Here is a 21,345-nt window from a genome sequence, read left to right as displayed (position 1 = left end):
TCGCCATGGCCATGTCCGAGAGTTCAAAATGGAACTATGCAGGAACACATAACAACACGTTTCCCCTGCAAAATCTTAAATACAAACTGAACCGTGATGTGGTTGATGATTCTAGGTCAGCGATCACGTGCTAGATAAGGATAGTGATAAAGCTAACTGTCAAACAATGGATATTTATTGAAATACGGAGGCAGCCGCTGTTGTCACACGAACCGGAGCACATCCGGCGATAATGTATTTCTTCGAAACTAGAACCAATCTTCAAAAACTAATATCATATTCGTTATCAGCACCCTCAAATTAGTAAGAATTGGTTACTTTTATCTCCGAAGCATTTTCATTGTTGACCAGTGTTATAAGAGGGGAAGAAAGTATAAATTAAGATAGTAAAGTACATGATGATAACGGAGGAGGAAAGGTGTATTATCTGATTAGAAATAAGTTATATATTAGTGTGACCAGGAGGGGTCACTCTGGCTTCCTCTATGTTTATGTGTGTGGGAGGGGGGTGTGTGTTGTTTGTGTGTGCAGGTTCAAGAAATTTATTCTGTGAGGAAAGCATAGAGAGAGAGAGAGAGGGGGGGGTAGGTAGGTTCCAGAAGACTGTGGTCTGCAATATTTGATAATTTTAGTTTTCTAACCATGATTCAAGGCTACCAGACGTCCCGATTTTGTTGGGACAGTCTATTATTTTTAATTCATGTCCCGACATTTTTCGTCTCAGCTCGGACACTACTCGGTGTAAAAGATGACTCTTATACCACTATAGACCTTGTACTGCTTATGTAGGACATTCTGTAGAATACTGTGTACATTATTAAATTTGTCTTGATTTTTTTTTTTATTCAAAAACAGTTGTTCGACACTCGACAAATAGGAACCGCTAGATATGAATTGGTGGCCGCGGTGGCTCAGTCGGTAACGCATCTGACTACCATGCTCAAGGTCCCGGGTTCGATCCCCGGCCGGTTCAAATCCGGGAACTTTTCTAACGGTGGAAGCGGCCCCGGCGCCTACCCAGCGTCGAATAACATGGGTACCTGGGGGAAACCCTGGGGGGTAAAGGCGGTCAGGGGCGTGATGCTGATCACATCACCCCCACTCACGACCGGATCAAGAAAGTGTGGGGCGTTACCCCCACACCCCCTATACGCCTTCATGGCGTGGTGCTATGCACAGGGGAACACTTTACCTTTTACCTTTTAGATATGAATTGTTTCTTCAGTTACAGTGTCTCTAATGTTTCACATTAATTTTCATAGAAAATTTTGTATACTCTTTACATTATGGAACATAGGTTCCTCAATGACTGCAATACAAAGCTAAATACTTTAGGGGGCATTCAGCTCTCCACCCGCACAGCATGGTCTGTGGTCTCTTTTCACCAACACTGAGGAGATGAATAAAACACTTTGATTTCTTTCCCAAACATCAGGATTTTTCTGCAACTGATGTGATTCTGCCAATCATAGAATTTCCTAGTATTAATTAATATAATGTAAATTAATCCACTTCACACCAGAAGAGTTGTTAGATGTTTTGTCATAAATTTGCCAGAATTACTTTTAACAGAAACTGTTATTTTTCCAAAACACTCAAGGAATTAAGTACAAGATTATTTACGAGATTCTGTCAATTGGACTTTATTTTACTATAACTTTTCTTCTTTTCTACTTGTAATTGTCTTGAACATAAATACACAGGAGTGTGAAAGTACAACACTGACAACTTTCAGTGGGTAGAGAACATCAAGGTGAAAAATTTGATGCTACGACTACGTGTCGTTGAAAATAGCATTTTCTATCCTAAATGTATGCTACCTCATTTAATAGCTTTCTCGTTGCCATTGACTGGTATTTATTTTTAGTGTCGAATAAGATTCTAAAAGCGAAAATATGCAATGGAAACAATATTATGCCATCATAGACACTGCCAGGGTGAAGTCACTTATCGTAATGGTTCCCACTGAACTGAAAATCCTGAGTACCTGGAGAAGTCAGGAAAACCAGGCTAGGAGTGAGAAGGTCATTGAAATCACAGGAATTTTTTTTTAAAAGCAATCAAAACCTGGAAAAGTCATGGAAATTAAATGATTTTTGCTTGCCAGAATTGGCAACCAAAAAAAAAAATCCTTTTTATTTCCTAACTATCTTCATATTGGGGTAATATTGAATATAAAATTATAATTTTATTTTTCATTTATCCTCAAAAATGATCAACAAACTTGATTCATTTGATTAACTTTCGAAGTTGAAGTATAACTCTTATTCATTAGCAAGTTAAATCATCATACAAGAGTCTGGAAAGTTATATAAAAATACCTGGAAAAGTCAGGAACTTTGATTTTGCAAAATGGATGTGAACCCTAATCAATCACTGCACACACACATGTTGCTTATTGTAGGCTATTTCATTTGTTTGGGAAAAAATATAATTCAAAAGTTTTGTAAGATATATTTACAATCCACAGGATTCCTCTAGTCTATCCGTATTTTCATTTTACATTGTTTTTCGCTCTCTGACAGAAATAAATGTCAGTGTCAACTGTGAATATTTGTTACGTGATTGCATATATGTAGGTTAGAAAATGTAGTTCCTCAAGAATTCATAGCATTGAAATGAGCAAAACGTTATAGAGTGCATGAATATTGTCTATAGTGATGCATCAATGTCTTAAAACAAAATATGTCTCCAGTAATTTCTCCATACCTCTACACACCCTCTCCACACACACGAATATACAATAAAATCATGGTGTGTGTGTGTGTGTGTGGAGGGGAGGGGGTAAAATTATATCCCCTATTGTCTCCAGGATTCAGTCAGCATGCAGAATATCTGATCAATTATTTGTAGAGCGGAATGCATAAGTACATCAAGCAACTTGTCCAACACCATGTTTATTATTCTCGTTACACATGATGAGAGCTTCAAAAATTGAAACGTAAAAATCCATTCCTTAAAATCACGCAGCAAATACCTTAGAGAAAAAAATATGGAAACAGTTGTGCACAATTTGCCAAGTAATACTTGTACATTCCACTGTACGATACATTAGGTTTCATTCATGATGACACCACCTCGGTGGCCAAAGACGATTGATTGATCAAATCACAATCTATCTCTCCATAGAACATCCCGAGCTCGAGTCACTGTCTGGACATGGGAATCAAACCTACAAATGGATAATGCTATAGTAGTAGTTTGCACACTAGATGAAATCCATTGTAGGTTTGATCTCCACGATTGAGGAAGTTCTCAGATCAAAGCATCAAACAGCACGTCTCTGTTCGAAACAAACCTTCAGAAATAAAAGTAACCTTTTGAACAGAAGTGACGTGGCAAACTGTGTGTGTTGTTTGTCACTCAGACTGTCATTATTTTTAATATCGTGGTTGGTAATGCATGCACAGTGAATGCTTTTCTACAGAGTGGATGGAGCCTGTGTTGCTTGCAACCTGTTGCTTCAGTCTCAAAGTTCCCCAAGGTAAGGAGTGTTCTGTCAAAATGCAGAACCTAAGTTAGGTTTAGGCAACTTTTGAATCATTCTGCATTAGAAAGAATTTCCTAAAACTCCTTTTGAGAAGTTTACATGTATCAATCACTTACTACTTGGATAGTTTTTATTCTCTTTTTTTAAATGGCTATCACCTGCCTCCAAATTAGATACAACAAATTCATTACGAAAGTACTTCTGTTACTTATAAGGAGGGTGTGAAATTTCAGAGGTCGAAGTCAAAAACCCTACTCAAGTAATAATTTCCCATTTACAGTTAAATTTGTGGCTGTGTCAGAAGTAGTATAAAGGACATGAACTCTAATCTGATCATGAAGGTGGTGTAAATTTTAATTACTTTCAAAACTAGGGGGAAACTCTTCAATGGCATCAGACCTTTTGATGTGGGTCAACCACAGGCCTGAAAATATTTCAGCTTCTATATCCAGTTACTTGTTTTAACCCTTTCCAGACGGGACTGAGAATACATACTGAGTTTTTAAAGAAATCATAGAAAATATGTTGTCAAGTGTATTATTAACATTTCTCTTCTCTAAAATCTACAACACTTTTATGAATTTCTTCTGTAACACTTTTTTTACATAAATAATAAATGCAAAAAAAAATATAACATTGTACTGAAAACATATTTTCAATAGGTATTATAGAATTAATTCATGAAAATAACCTAAAAAGCTCCTAGTAGGATAGACATCATCACTAACTGCAAAATTTGAAGTGGAATCACAGTATATATTTTCCACAATGTGGATATAAATTACTCAATGTTATTTTTCAAGAGTATAAACAAATGTGCAACTTAAATCCACATGAGTACAAGTAAAATTCAGTGGTGAGAATTCAAAAGAGGTGGTTACAACAAAAGTGCACAAGAGACACGGTGCAATGATAACCTGTTGTTCATTCACAATAAAATTTTGTAGTGAATGATGGGCTATGTCCATTGCTCATCTGGAAAGGGTTAAAACTGATTACTATAGCATATTGTGAAATATGAACAAATCTTAACTATACATCAATAGATTTACAATTTAGAATGTGTGTTTACAATTCAACATTGGAACTTTATATCGCATTGCAATTAAATAAATTTGTGAAAAAATAACAATTTCCAGTATGAGGATATATAGTATTAATGCTTAACATACTACTCAAGATCTGGAACCCTGGTAATTTCGTAGTCAGGTGTGCAATGGGAAATTCAGTACTTTTATTCCAAACCTTGTACAAAAACGTCTGTAAATGTGAAATGAAATTGTGGCAAAAATAACTGCATCTTTGTATTAGAAGCTGTGTGTGCATCTTTGATGTAAAATACTAAGAGTTATAAAACTAAACTAAACTCTATCTGGAATTGAACCATATTACAATTGAGTGGCTGGGGGTAAAACTTGATAATCACAAAAGTATGAAACCCGAGAAAAATGCAGGTGAAAGCCTCTATATTACATTCTGTCCAGATGTTTCAGTGTTTTTCTGACCGTCACAGGCTAGTTAAGAAACTTCATTAACTACTGTACAGCTACTGAAGACTGCAGCAACTGAATCCAATGTTAACTCAATTTTGAATGGAGTGTGGGTTATCAAAGGCGATGCATTATCTCCATTGCTCTTTAATTTTGCCTTAGAATATGCTGTTAGGAAGGTAAAAGAAACTAACGAAGGACTGATATTAAATGGTATGACTCAGTTGTTAGCATATGCAGATGATGTAGACTTATTAGGGGATGATATAAATACAATCAAGAATAATGCTAAAATATTTTTCAAAACTGCTAAAGAGATAGATTTGGAAGTTAACAAAGAGAAAACTAAATATATGCTTACAGGCCGAAACCAAGTGTTAGGTAATAATCAAAATCTAATTATTGATAACAACTCATTTGAACCAGTTTCCAAATTCAAATACTTAGGAGTAATATTAACAAATGAAAATTATATTAAAGAGGAAATAAAAAGCAGGCTTAATTCAGGAAATGCATGTTACTTCTCTCTTCATAAACTTTTGTCTTCTCGTTTAATATCTAAGAAACTAAAAGTTAAAATATACAAAACAGTAGTTTTGCCTGTAGTATTATATGGGTGTGAAACTTGGTCCCTTACATTGAAAGAGGAACACAAATTGAGAGTATTTGAAAATAAGATCCTTAGGAAAATATTTGTACCTAAAAGGGATGAGGAGACAGGTGAGTGGAGAAGGTTACATAATTTAGAACTACATAATTTGTATTCATGTCGATATTATTAGAATAATTAAATCAAGAAGACTTAGATGGGCAGGCCATGTGGCACGAATGGGAGAGGAAAAAGGAGTTCACAGGATTCTTGTTGGGAAACCTGATGGTAAGAGACCTGTAGGAAGGCCAAGACGAAGATGGAGGGACAACGTTGAGATGGACCTAAAGGAAATCGGTAGAGATGGAAAAGAGTATATAGATATTGCTCAAGATAGGGACAGATGGAAGGCCTGTGTTGCTGCAGCCATGAACCTTCGGGTTTAAGAAGGCTAGAGAGTCAGTTAGTTAGTGTGGGTTATCAAGTTTTACTCAGGAGCCGTTCAATTATAAAGGTATACATCATGTTCTTGTAAAATAAATGTCTCAATACGCAATTTCATTCTTTCATCGTCAAATCCACCAGGATCATGGTAGAATTTATTACGATGTAAACAAATCAAACATTTGATATTTTATTAATGATACACAAAAGAAGATGCAGGGAAAATGAAAGAACAATGAAATAATCATTTTGTTTTATTGCAGATTTCATCTTTACTGCCTTTTGATACTACATAATGTTTTCAAATTAACTTCTCAAAGAAGTGCTGGACAAATTAAAAAAAAGACAAAAAACATTTCCCTGGTAGCTGATTGAGCCGCTAATTGCCACCTTTACTTTCACCGAATTGGGTTGTTTGGTCGCTGTTGTGTCACACAGCCAAAATTATCTCAAACCACACTGGTGATTTATCAGGCAGCAACCAACTCTCAAACAATAGTGCATTAGACTAAGACATTAAAAGTTTACATATACAGATTAGCTGGATAAAACAGTCAATAGTGAGCACCACAAGAATCAAGATTAAAAGAAAAAAAAAGTTTTTCCTGTGTTTGTGTTGTAGATTTCATTAGTTGCTCTTCTCACTGACTTCCATCTATTCCTATTCTTCAGTTCATTTAAGGTGGTCAGTCATCTCAAGTTGGATACACTGATGCTGCACGATAGCTAACAAAAAATCTTTGCTGTATTTAATTGGCTCCGTTAATGATGGCTAATTATTGTATTTCTTTCATTTTTAAAAATTTCTTTTTCTTTTTAGTTTCATGTTTATGCGGCAGCTCACATCTTCAGTGTTTCGAGTTTTCCTTCTTTATTCTTGAATCTCACCTCTTTATTTCATTCGACTTCCCCCCAATTCCATGGGTTGTTTTTCGATGCCTAGCTCCTATGCCATCACATGGCAGTGTTGGGTACCTCAGCCATGACTTTTGCTTGATGTCTTCCACTTTGTATGAAATGCTTCCACATTCTCCAAGTTTACACCTAAAAAGATAGAGGAAAATTACAAAAATGTAGTTGCAAATTATTTTTACAGAATTAAACACAGAGTATATTTATTCAACTGTTTCAAACTGTTAACATTAGAGATGTACCACATACAAACTAAATGAGGAAGAAAAAAGAAGAGAAATAATAGGCAAAGAAGACTGATTTATTGATTTGAGTTATTTTACTTCGGTTTTCTGTCACTTTTGGCTAATCATGAAGATCAGGATGAGGAACAAGATGAAAATGATTAAGAGACAATCAAAAAGAACGGCCACGCCGAGGACGGAATTCAAACCTGGGACCCCTGGCGTCATACCATGCTGTGCTATCCACTCCACCACGGAGGCCAGCAATAGGAAAATGAAGAAAATAAAAAGAAGAATTGAAAGCAATTTGTGACCATCCTAATATCAGATCTCAACTGATGATGACTGTTTAAAAAAGTGGAAATATATACTTAATAATTAAGTGTGCACCAGAAATACCAATAAAAGTACGTGAAAGAAAATGCTTAAAAAATTTAACTTTGTTTGCAGTCAAATAACATATAATCTTCATTAAAACATTAATAAACATGTAAACTTTGGGGATTGCTTCAAATGTGAGAAGATGCCTTGTGCAGAAAATTTGCAAGTTTTACCTGTGTTAATATCAGAATAAAAATACAAAAACCATTCAATTTTCCTGACTTTTCAAAGTTTATGAATGTTTTTACAAAATTGTCAGTTTTTCTTAGTTTTCAGATGAGTGGGAACTCTGAAATATTCCTAAAAGTGCCAATATGTTGGTAATTGTTTTATAATGTTACATATTAATGATGAATGCTCTAATTATATTATAATAGTATGTTTACTGCAATTATATGGTCAAGAATCTTGTACATCTTTTTTATCTCCATCCCTTGCAACAAGACATTGCACAATCAACAATTTCTTTAGCTTCCAGAATACATATCCTGTGTAATAAATATGGGGGAATAAAGAACAAGCATAAAGTACATGTTTATGAAGTGAAACATTCAGTACTTGGCAACAACTGTATTTCTTGCAGTTGACTGTTACCCACAAAGGTAACTGTCCACATTGCTACAGCCATTTTGCAAATAATAAAATACAAGATCAGAATATTTTGGTTCATTTCCAAAGTATGATATGATATGAGAAAGATGCCTAAGTGGCCCATTGACAAACTATTTGTGAATAAGGAAAACTGGCTGTTCTCAGTATTTTATAGGCAAAAAAGAATACTATATAAAAAATTACACCCCTCTGATCTAACTTGTAATGGTAATGTTTGCACTGCCAGAGGCCACTCTGCATGACACTCCATTCAGCTGATGAGAAGGCATTTGCGGAAGTCACGTTTCTTGCTGCAGGATGGGTTGGAAGACAGTGACTAGCAAAAACGAGTCAATGCATTTGGTCACTCAAAAAGGACACTACGTACTGGAAGTGGTGGAATTGGCTGATATATCACACAGTATGTAGTAAACGTTTTAAAGTTACTAAGTAATAAACACCAGTTTTGGCATGTACTTTGTTCTCTAGCTTTCACCACATCATGTGGCTTCCTCAGGAGATAGGTCAAGAATAGTCAAGATTTGAGACATGGGAAGGTAAGTTAAGGTTAAAAAAATAAAATACAGTGTCACTGCCCTGTCACTGCTTCCTACCCGATGTATGGCTGGCAACTGACTGTTCGTTGTAGGGTGGAGTAACAGGGCACTACACTGTATTTTATCTTTTCAACTTTTTTTAAACTTAACTTACCTTCCCAAGTCTTAAATCTTGACTATTCTTTTCCTATCTCCTGAGGAAGCCACATGATGTGGTGAAAGCTAGAGAACAAAGTAAGTACATGCCTTATCTAGTTTTAAAGTTAGTTTTAGAACTCTGCTATAGATCCACCAAGCTTTCTGAAACCTCGGAAAATATGTGAACTGCAGGCTTCCCTGGGGTTTCAAATATTTTGGTGGATCTATACATTTTTTTTTGGGACATAACATGCGCTAAGTTCTTATATTTGAACAATTTACGCACAGTGGGTCTTCTGTACATTGCAATTATAAATACTACACCATCCCTAACTTTGGCGAGGTCACAATATTCTATATCTTGATTCCCTTCCTTCTGTATTGTGAATTTTACATTTTGATGAATACTGTCCTGAATTTATGTGTTGCCAAGCTTCATGAGCAAAGATAAAAGGTAGTGAGGGTAACAAACAACATGCATTATCAAGAAGAAATACTTGAGCGGCACAGTGCTCTGTATAGCTCAAACGAACATGTTTACCAAATGATCAATGAAAAATTCTTGTGCCTATGCAAATTCTTTGGAATAATGGTTATGCATCTTTGCACAACATGATTGGCCAGTTTTGTTTTAATGTAAACTGTGGCACTTCCACATCCATTAAGTATTTTAGTATGTACACTGTTTAGATCCACATGAATGCTACACAGTGAACAGTAACAATATAATTATATTATATATTTTTATGTTGCACTCATCTTTAGTGTTCACAGTAACACTTTTATAAGGGATTGGCCAACAGGGAATTTTGGCCAATACCGATCCGATATAAAATTGCAAATGGTCTTAGAGGAACCTGAATGGATCATTGACCTCCTTATTAAAAAGCAGGACATGGAGATAATCCATAAAAATTATAACAAAATGGCAGAATTTTGCACTAAATTATAAGCTATTTATAGATATATCGGATTGGTAAAATAATCAGTAATTTTAGCGATAAACTGATGATACCTATATCGGTTGATACCGATAGAGTACCGACTAATCAGTCCCATCCCTAATTTTAACATGTGAACAACTCCAAGATAGCAAGTTGTTTTATAACTGCTTTTCTGACAACAAATCAAATGTTCCAACAGAGGCAACTGAACAGACCTTCAGTATCTAACAGCAGTCACCCTTCACACAATTCAGTGTAATAAGATGTTTCAACTGTTGATGGGGCACTTGACCAGTTATAAGGCTGTGGATGTGTCTTTGATTTTGGTTTATGGCCTGGTTCTCATCTCCTAGAACTGTCCACAAATTAAATCATCAAATCCACAAATCAACATTTCTAGACTATGAGCAAGACTCCAGTGAGATAATATAGGGTAATTCCAAATGAATAGTGCAACTTTACACAGTTATTCTGGAAGTTTTATTCCCACTTAGCGGGCTTATTCTGCTTAGCCGATGCCCCACCAGGATCGCCAGTATTGCAAAATGGCTAATGACCAGTACAAGGCATATTGTGTGTTGGAGCTATCGAGAAGATCGCAATGGTGCAAAGACATTTCCGCATGCTTTTCGGTAGTAATGCATATGTTTCACCCTTCCGAAAGATTTGCCAAAGTTACAACTGCAAATTCATATTGGATTTGGTGCATATTACTCACAATATTAAATAATATTTCTATTAAGAACCCAATAAAAATATCATATAAAAGCTATTTTACTTATGTATTTGTGAGTCTACTCCTTGAGTTAGCTACGTTTCGGGGAAGCGACTGCCCCCTACTGCAGGCGTTCTTTAAGCATGCGATACTGCCATGCACCGTCATTATATGATACAAGGAAAGGTTGGACGGGTAGGATTGAGAAAAAAATTATCAGAAAAAGCCATGTCCCTTTCACCCTGCATTTCCTTAAAACTTGTCATGTTCACTATAAATTCCCTTAAAATTCATCAGCTGATGTTCCGCAGATTAACACGCAGATGGGAGTGAACACAGTTTTTGGATTTTTAACTTGTTTTTACTGCTTTTAATGAATTTTAAGGGAATTTATAGTGAACATGACAACTTTTAAGGAAATGCAGGGTGAAAGGGATATAGTTTTTTCTGATAATTTTTTTCCCCAATCCTACCCGTCCAATCTTTCCTTGTATGATATAACGACGCGGCATGGCAGTATCGCATGCTTAAAGAACGACTGAAGAAGGGGGCAGTCACTTCCCCGAAATGTAGCTAACTCAAGGAGTAGACTCACAAATACGTAAGTAAAATAGATTTTATATGATACTTTTATTGTGTTCTTAATAGAAATATTTTTTAATATACAACTGCGAATTGTTAGTGCCTTCGAAACTGTTGACAATGACTAGCTGTCTCATGCATAGCAAGTACTTAATTATCGTTTGGACCTTTTCTGTGTTGCACGTGGTTCCTATGATGAATCCTTATAATGTGAGTCACGTGAGTAAAACTTCCAGAGTTCTTCTTTATATTGATGCCTTCTCTGATTTTCTATCATCAATAGTAACGGCATAATAACTGTGTAAAGTTGCGTCATTCATTTTGAATTACCCTGTACAATAATGTAGCCATGGTGGTCTAGTTGATAGGGTGTCTTGACTTCCATGCAGGAGACCACGGTTCAATTCCCACGGTGGCCTTTTTTCAGCTTTGCCTACGCATAAAGCAGGTCTGGGGTTCAACTAGCCTCAAACAAATGGGTACCCGGAGGCAACCTGGGAAGTAAAAGTGGCCACAGCATGGTGCTGATAACATCACCTTGAAAAATGGTCAAACAGAGAACGTATGGGGCCTTATCTTCACATCTGTGCCTTCACGGCATGGGGAACTTTACCTTTACTACAATGATGTTGGTCACTTTTGGTGCAAAAAAACTGCACAAGTCCTTCAGAAGGGCAAATTCTTTACCCTTCATCATCTGAATTGCTTTCTCCTATTGAGTTGGTTGTCTTTCCCTTGCCACTGTGGAAAACAAAGTGTTCAAATTCCACTTGAAAAGAAATCCTGAGCTGTGGTAAGTGCTATCTCCAGTGTCAACAGATGGAAGGATCCCCGCAGTGATTGGAAAGGGCTTCCAGGTGGTGAAATTTGTCAGTGTGTTGCATATAAGTTCTTTCAGTGTCATGATAAAAACACTTGTAATGTTTCATTGTGTACATTATCATGTTAAATGGGGGAAGCTGGATGTGGTAAATGATCACAGAATGGTTACTATTCACATTGAAGCACAAGAGGATGCTGAATAATGAAAAATCATCATGTTTCAATGTGGATAGAGTTGTGTTCTTACAGTATGGCCAGATATAAAGTATACTGAAATGTAGAACATGTAATGTTTTATTTAATTTGGTAAGTATAATGAAAAATATTACTTGTATCAACACAACAACAGGTACTGTACTCAACATTTGAACATAAACAGAACAGTCAGAATATATGTTCTAAGTGCCATCCATCCAACACAAAACATTTCTCATAGCAACTCAGCAAGTTTGCAAACATTACACAATTTTATTAATGCATTGAGTAACATTTCCACGTGTAGTGAACTTTCAAGCACAAGTTCTAGAAATTTAATCCAACAAAGCGCACAATGTTGTAATGGCAACTTTTGTATAATAGTATAACAAACGCATTCTCTTGAATACTTGAGGCCATTGCAGATCTCCTTTCACTATAACTCTTCTCTGTAGGAACTAATGTCACATTGTAGCTGCACTCCCTAGTTTCCCACACAATACCAACGATGTACAGTGTTGTCAACTTTCGGTACAGTTTACTTCTGGCTATACAGTAAGTACAACTAGGTCTGTAATGTGAAATAAAAGTTATGTTGTACAAACAAGGGAAATTCTTGCCTTAGACTTGAATCTAGGGTGTTTAAGCAGTTAGATGTGTCAACAATTTTCTTGTTTTGACATGTGGCATTACTATCTATACCGAAAAAAGTTTATTGCAATAGCATAATGTCAAAGGAGAAGTTGATGATCATGAAACACATTACATGGGTTAAATCAATCTAGCTGAGAAATGAAGTAAATGAAAGACCGTATGAACTGAAACTTAATAATAATAATAATAAAATAAAAAACATATGAAAGTTATCTCACCAGCTGATTTAGCAAGACCCACTGGACTGAATCCCTTGCTGGAAGTTTCGTCCTTCGGCGAGGAACTGATTCTCTGTCCCGTCAGGAGTGTCACGAGTGCAGTGTCTGGTTCATGGACTCCATTCTGCCTACTGAAGTAGTGACAGCACTCAACCACCTGAAAGAACAGCCTAAAAGAAAGAAAAAAAAATATTGTACCTCATCTCCTTCATTAACAAGCACCACAGGCACATCACATTACCAAAATTTCAAATAGTTTGACCCTGCCATTTCTATTATTGTAATAACCAGTGGCTCGACAGCCCTTGAAGGACCTTGGCCTATTTCCCAACTGCCAGTCTCCCTCCCACAATCCTACCTAGAGGTGTGGAGATCTTCAACCAGTAATGGGGGGACGTGGGGGCAGAACGTCGAACCCTCAGCCGTTATAGGAGAGTTCCGAGACCAGGTTACGCTACTCGCCTGTAGCTCCCCAATTTCATCACAATGGCAGGTTGCTACTGGTCCTATACACACGCCGAGAACCCAGAGACAACCCAGGCAGACTTGAACCCATGCCGTCCCTCAGTTGGAGTCCAAAGCACAGCTCCTTAGACCACACGACCATGGAGGAGGATGTATTATTACGTATTATTTACAAACATCTTACAGAATTTTACTGTAGTCGCCAATGCTGAATTATGATGCAGGCATGACTGTAACTGATTTAATAATGGAAAAACATCACTTAACTTCAGACAAGTTATTTTATTTCTGTGGTGGTTTATGTGTCACTTTTCTATCACTGGAGGTTAACTGTGAAAATGAGAATGAATGATGATCAAAGGGAACAAATTAAATGAATGATTGGTAGTTTCAACAAGCAAAGGAGCCTTATGTTAAATAAAAAAAATTGAAGGTGTGATATTCTTGGTACAGTTTGATTATGGATGTGAGGATGTCTATGCAAATTTTCCTAGCTGGAGAGATGCTTTATAGAAATTTTCTTAACTGGGGGGATATTATTTCTCCCTTGTTGTTACCCCCCCCCCCTCCACACTGAATTTATTGAATGTAAAAGATCAAAATTTTAAAAATATGTGAAACATTGGTTACAGATCAGAGCATTATGTTACGAAAATTCAAAACTTTCTCTATCAAAGATTTTTGAATGAAGGTGCCAATGTCTCCGATTCTCGGATCCAGTTTAGTGTGGTTCGGAAATCCTCAAAGTTCACCTATTGTAGACAGAACCATAGAGCACCACACAAATATAATGGAAAACCAAGTCCTGCATTCGATTTCAAGGGAGTTGTTTACTATTTTAACTGCCTTAGACTTTGGTGTACAGTCGGAGGGCATGTGACCCTTCCCAGATGACCTATGACACACTGGGCATTACCTGGTGATATGGGTCTTCACATTTTTGAAAATGGTACCTAGACTAAAGACTGATATGAAGAACTAAATCAAACTTTGGGCTCTAATAATTAAAGCATGCTTTCTTTCTTACATAACAACAACTTTAAGCTGAAAGCAGTGTAGCTATTATATCTGTGAATACTGTGGTGTGAATATTACTGAAGTATGCACTTTGCAGTCGCAATTTAATTACTTTGTTTAATTTATAATTTAAAAAAGGAGGGGTGCAAGTTCACTCAGGTTCCAAGCTGAACAGCAATGAAAACAATGACCCCGATTAAATCAATTTGAAAATAATTCTAAAAGGAATCAACGCATAGCAAATTCATTATCCTAATGAGATCTTAGCAAAGACGACAAGATATCTCTGCATGTATCTTACAATTTAGTTTCATATCTGGAACTTGAGAGTCAGTTCTAAGAACCACATTGGTACTACAATTTCAGTATCTCTCAAGTTCGACTTTTCCCCCCTAAATTCAGCAAGCTGTACCTCAGGTGCAAATTGCAATGCAAGCCTTGGAAATTTTTCCTCTAAAAACATTTGAGCTCACTACAACTTCAGCTACACATTTTAAATCTTTCAGACAGACCAAGAGGACATCATGCAGAAAACCAATCTGCAGCTCCAGGGCATTGAACCATTAATATAATGTATGATAAGGTTCACTATCTCTATTGGTTCACAATCTAGCAGTTTGTGCTGAAAAAAGGACAACTGTAAAATGTACTTTCCTTATCATATCATCTGTTATATGTGCTGATTGTATCAGACTTATAAAACAAGCGATAAAGTTGTCCAAGGTAAAAAATAGCAAATTCAGCGATCTGCTGTCTGCAAAGCCATGTACTATTAGTTATTTATAACTAGACATCGGATTTTAGGTTTTTAACTTATTTTTTCCTTTACAGACATGTAAGAAATAATAAGTTATGTCAGCGTTTCGTTAAAAAATGCAACAACTGATGAAGTTTTATAGTGCCTAAAAAAACCTACGTTGCTTGTTAGAACCTATTTTCGGTTTATGCACCTAAATCAAGCCTTTTTTTAAGGTTTTTGTATATATTTTTAAAGGTTTTACAGGATTTTTATGTCACACAGAGGCATTTGCTTTGTTTGGTCATGAAAAAATTCAATAACGAACATGTTGGAAAAGTGCTCTCTGCCGATTTTCCTTCCTCAAAGTCCATGGTGATTTTTCAAAGCTCTAAACAAAGCAAAATGTCTGGTGCCACTGTTACCTGTACAACCCAAATTGGTCCGATCTGTGTTGTCTTGCTCACTTTCGCGTCACTTGCACACACGTATTGTAAACTAACATTTCAGCAATGAAGTTTGCACCACTGACTATGTTTTTGTCGAAAGATTATTTTCAGCATATACGATGATCCCCACAGACAAAATTGCAGAGTTTCACTGTGGATAACATGAAAAAAGATTCTTGCCTAACTATACGGCGAAGAGTGGATTATAATAGCAAATTTCCAATGGTATTATCTGTACCAGCTAACTGTAGACCAGGCGAACGAGAACAAGTCTCTGCAAGTAGTGACGCGAGATGGCTCCACCAATGAACAGTGAGAGAAATGGGATTGTGTAACGGGCGACAGGAGTTTTCCCGATTTCTTCCTTTGCTATGCAGCATTGCAAACTTTTGAAAAGTAAATACCGAACACACATTTGTATCTAGGTCCGTACGATTGGTTTAAGAATTGTTTAGGGAAATATTACAGATAAAACTGCAAGAGCAAATTTTGACAAGCCGTGCATTTAGCGTACGGACTAAGGTCTGGACCGTACATCCGTACACGTAAGGTCCAGGTATAAGTTGTAAGTTCTGCCATCGGCGTAGGGTTAGGCAACACACACAACGTTATGCAAGATAGTGAGTATTTCAGGATATAGGTGTCCCATTTTCATTGCCGGTGACTATACCTAATCAGCATTTTTCAGGAATTTTGAACTATTTTAAGTTTTTTTAAATCTACTTCAGGATATTTCGAGCCTACTTACGATATTTAGGACCTATTTTAGAATTTTTAGAGCCTATTTTAGGAACCTAAAAATCCGATGTCTATTTATAACATAATTAGTGTTCTTTTTATAATTAAGCAAAACTATGATGACAGATTACAAAGCAAAATATCTCAAAATTTTAACATATGGTGTTGGACACGACAAACCTGATCACATCATCTCGCTCACTTGGCTATTCCACTCCCCTTCTTGTCCAGCCACATCACATCACCCCTCCTTTCCCACCCTATAGTTCATTATATCACATTAATTTAGGAGAAAGTTTCAGACCATGCAAGATGAGGCATGGTGATTTTTCATTGTTTGATTGATTGAAATAACCTTCTCGGGTGAATCAAACACTTCGGTTATTTGCCCCTGTCACATTATACAGTGTCCAGCCCCTTATATTGTAACTAAAATCAACATGTCTCCGAGGACTAAAATCTCCTTATCTTGTTAAAAGCTGAGGCTGTAAAGGAGCGTTCAGCACATACATGGACAAAACACAGGACAATACATAGCCCTACAGATGATTTTACTGGCTATAGGTCCAGGTGCCAGAGCATCGCTAGCCTGCATTTCCTATGCTGTACTGTGTGGAAGTGAGGTTGACATTTGGGTGCCTCAAAAGGTCATCCCTTACACCCCGGTGGATTTTCAAGCTCAACCCTGTATTACAATATCATTTAATTTCGTTTGTAGTGATTTTTTGACTGAATGCAAGCAAAAAGTGGAATTATGAATTTGAGCTATATGAAGAGTATAAAGTTTTTCCCCTTACCATGCCTCTTTATCCTTCTTCTTTGGGTATTTAATGAGAGGAAGGGGCAGCCTCTCCTGACTGCGTTGGGCTCGCAGGAACCTGTTTCCTCTTTGAAACTGAGCTTCCAGCCACCGAATGGCCTCTCTTGCTCGTCCACTCTCTCTCTTCAGCTCATCCAATGCCGACACAACTGTAATAACATAGGGTTTATTAATATTTACATTCATACAAACAATATTTCATTTTAACTGTCGATTTTTACTTAGAAGTTAAGGATAAAAGTTACATGTTCCTTAAGTAGCATGAACACCAAAAAATAGGGATATAAATCTATGCTGCCTGGTGTCAGATGGATGATAGAATTTTACAATCATACTTATGGAAGTGTTACCTTTTTCTATTTACTCCAGGAATATGTCACAATAGAACAGCACAAAGCCATATGGACAGATAGAAGAAAAGTTGAAGAAATTAACATCAGATCAGAAATAGCAATATTTAGCTTTGAATAATGGAAATGTTAGGGAGGAACATCTTCATTCCTCATAAGAAATACATGAGAATCCAAACACATTTGTGGACATTATTTTTAATAGCCTTTATCTATCTTGCACCAGCCACATATCGAGAAATACAGGGTGTCTATAAAAGAACTCCAGGGTTTTAAACAATGATAGCGTGCAAACGGTATTAGGTAACTCAGGTTAGTTAATTACTTTGAAATCAGTAGCCCATCAAGTTTTATTCATGCAGTTTGGAGTTTATTCCAACAAAGGTTGGCAACGCTGCACAGTGTTGACCTTGAAGTGGCTGAGCCGAGCTGAACACAGTCAGTGCAGTTCAGTTCAGTGCACAGGCGACGCCACAGAACAAGGCGCAGTGTGTGATATGGCTTGTAGAAACTGGATCTGTTATTACTATACAGCAGAACTTTCGACGTGAGTATGGTGGTGTTTAGCCTTTGGACAAAACTGAAAATGTGGATTGGAAGGAAAGGGCCTATTCCATGGCCTCTAAGAACTCTGGACCATACTCCCTTAGACTTTTCCTATGGGACATGTGAAGAACATGGTTTATGCAGAGAAAATTCAAGATGTCAACCATCTAAGGCAAAGAATTATCGCATCTGAGGCAACCATCACCCCCAGACATGCTGGCCAGGATGTGGCAAGAAGTTGATTATCGTTTGGATGTGTGCCGTGCTACAAACGGGGCACACATTGGAATTTACTAAATTGTAAACAAAACTTGATAATATTACCTTCAAAAATATGTATTTACTTTTTCCCTGAGTTTCAGTTTTTAATAAAATATTTAGCTTCAAAACCCCCGGAGTTCTTTTATAGATACCCTGTATATACTGAGAATATATTGCAGGCATTTTTCAATATTTAAGTGCATTTTAATTACGACTGAGCTAATGCCTATACCGATATTGGAATTGGTGGGAATTTATCACTGATACCAGCTAATACTTTCCGGAGTCTAGGTGTCTCGCAAAGTCTGCATAAATATCATGCAACCCCCATGCAGAAGTCTATAAATGTTCTTAAAATTAAGCAAAATACAGAATTTTCACAATAATATTTTGAAACAAAACCCTGACAGATTGCTGTAGTATAGCTCTAATGAAAAACTTGCATGTTAAAATTATAAATATTCTGAGCTACACTCCTCACAAAATGTTTGGAATATTGTTATATTAGGTGATAGGTTTTGATTGATTGGTTTTAAGTCTACTTGATGCACAGTAAAGCTAATCGGGACTGAACCTACAGTTTAAAGTGAGATCTGAACCACTATGTGCCTCCACCGGGAATCGAACTCGGGACCCCTTGATTACAAGGCGACGACGATTGGACAATAGGTGATAGCCAGGGTGTGGCATATGTCGGCGAAAGCATGAGAATGTCCATCAGACAGATACCATGTGTTGTTGAATTCCAAGATCTTGTGTATCACCTATTGCCTAATATAACAATATTCCAAACTTTTTATGAGGAGTGTATTTTCCGTTGTCACAATCTTCAGATATTGGCATCAGTATAAGCATCAGCATTGGTTTTGGATCAGCCCTAATTTAAATAAAATGGCAATCAATGCAAAAACTGTACCTCTTGTCCTTAGCCAAATGTTATAAAGGAGCCAAGCATCTAGGAAAGCAATGTTTCAGTAATATTTTATTTTCATTTAAATTTTGAATAACAAGTTGTAATAATGAGACCATTACTTGATCCTTTTTATGTTATGGCGAGGTTTTAGTTGCATGTACTTTGGTGGCATTAATATTCATGTGTTTTTAAATCGTGCATATGCAACTTTTGTATATATGGGTGTTGCTCTGTATGCATGTAATGGCTTTTTTAAAATTCTTGGTCATTGGGATAGATTAGTGTCTCACTGGACAGCCGACCAGCGGAAATCTGCAGGGATCTTGGGTCATTAGCAGAACCTATAAATAGGAAGGGATCGGATCAGGGCAGTGGGCCTCAGATGTTAGGCAGAGTACTGCAAGGTGAAGAGGGTATATTTTTTCTCTGAGGGAGCGACTGGGATAATCTCCTTACAATTATGAACCAACTAGTATTAACTTTCTTTCTATTAATACACTTGTTCTTTTCACATTTTTCAGTAGTTTATTTCTGCCAGTTTTGGCTAATCCCAAAGATGAGAATGAATAACATATTGTGATGTGCGTATTACTCACAGCTAAGTAATGAAGAACTTTAAAAAGATCTAAGATCAATTACTTACGTGTGTGAGTACGATTTGTCGATCAAAACATGTCAAGACTGCCTCCTTCTTTAGGTTAATGCGTATTCTTAGGCACCAAACATGGTGTCATGTTAAGAAAGTGTTCGTTGAGGATACGAGTTAAAGGTTATGGTAAAAAACACTACTGAAGAACCTGCATTGTAGCTATAAAAACAGTCATTCTGTCCACACACAAATCTAAAACCGCGCATATCACAATCTAAAACCTCATAAAAGAAACATCCGAAGCCACCCGGCCAGTGCTTGGGAGAAGCGAATGATGGCTCATAACAGCCACTTCGGATGTTTCTTTTATGAGGTTTTAGATTGTGATATGCGCGGTTTTAGATTTGTGTGTGGACAGAATGACTGTTTTTATAGCTACAATGCTGGTTCTTCAGTAGTGTTTTTTACCATAACCTTTAACTTGTATCCTCAACTAACACTTTCTTAATGTGACACCATGTTTGGTGCCTAAGAATATGCATTAACCTGAAGAAGGAGGCAGTCTTGACCTCTGAAACGTTGTTTTGATCGACAAATCGTACTCACACACGAAAGTAATTGATCTTAGATCTTTTTAAAGTTCTTCATTAGATGAGAATGAGTGATGATATGATGAAATTGATGATGGGACACTCGCAATGAACACCCATATCCAGGGTGGAATTCGAACATGGGACTCCTGTCATCACAGAATGCTGTGCTAACCACTCTGACATGGAGGAAGGCACTAATTTTATTAAGTTGTTTCACTTGATGAAGCATGACTGGTAACTAATGGATTTTTAACTTTCTATTCGAACAAACACACTCAATGAAAGTCAGAAATTTTCCCACGACATGTCACTCACCAACTGTAGGAATAAGAACAATAAACTTCCGTGCACCAACTAACTGTTTCACAAGCGAAATATGATGAATAAGTGCATCGCTGTCCACGACTAGGTACGGTGAAAAGCTCGCTCCTCTCCTCCTCACTCTGGTTTCCAGATCTCGCACCTCAGCCCTCAACCACAGCTGTCCCATGTGCTGCATAAGCTGGCGGCGAGAATCTCCTGTCTGTAAGAAGAAGATAAAAAGGAACCATTAAAGGCTCAGAGAAAACTTTCTTTGAGGTTTTAATTTTTGGTTCATATTTCTTTATGAACAACCACCAGCCCTCCACGAAATGGGCATCCTTCATATCAAGTTACAAAAAAGCAGAAAGCTTGCTACTTTTATTACTTATAACAGAAATAAAGTTCAACTAGCTTAGTCTTGAAAAATAACCAAAGAAAAAATTACTTAGATTGAAAAAATCGAGTGTACAATACAGGAACCTGGTTATGTTTTCACACATTGTACCATTTAGTCCAAAGAATAACATGTTCCATAGTATTCCAAAAATTAGATTTTTATGTAAGAAGTCAACTACAAACATTTTATGACTTAAATTCCCCCTGACTTTTCAACATTTTT

General features: G+C 36.7%; 1 protein-coding gene across 1 annotated transcript in view; it reads right to left on the bottom strand.

Annotated features, from left to right (window-relative positions):
- Positions 1-6,255: 6,255 nt before the first annotated feature.
- Smg5 (Smg5 nonsense mediated mRNA decay factor) overlaps positions 6,256-21,345 on the bottom strand; it is a 98,825-nt gene continuing 83,735 nt past the window's right edge. Inside the window, exons 12-15 of the mRNA XM_083140852.1 lie at positions 20,739-20,946; positions 17,149-17,320; positions 12,947-13,116; positions 6,256-7,057 (exon numbers count right to left, since the gene is read on the bottom strand). Coding sequence (XP_082996978.1) covers positions 6,990-7,057; positions 12,947-13,116; positions 17,149-17,320; positions 20,739-20,946 — 618 coding nt within the window. The 3' untranslated portion in view covers positions 6,256-6,989. The remainder of the gene's footprint in view (positions 7,058-12,946; positions 13,117-17,148; positions 17,321-20,738; positions 20,947-21,345) is intronic.

The sequence above is a fragment of the Lepisma saccharinum genome, chromosome 19 (genome assembly GCF_977018435.1).
Source record: "Lepisma saccharinum chromosome 19, izLepSacc3.1, whole genome shotgun sequence".
NCBI classification, from domain to species: Eukaryota; Metazoa; Arthropoda; class Insecta; order Zygentoma; family Lepismatidae; genus Lepisma; species Lepisma saccharinum.
This window is presented reverse-complemented; position numbering and strand designations above follow the sequence as displayed.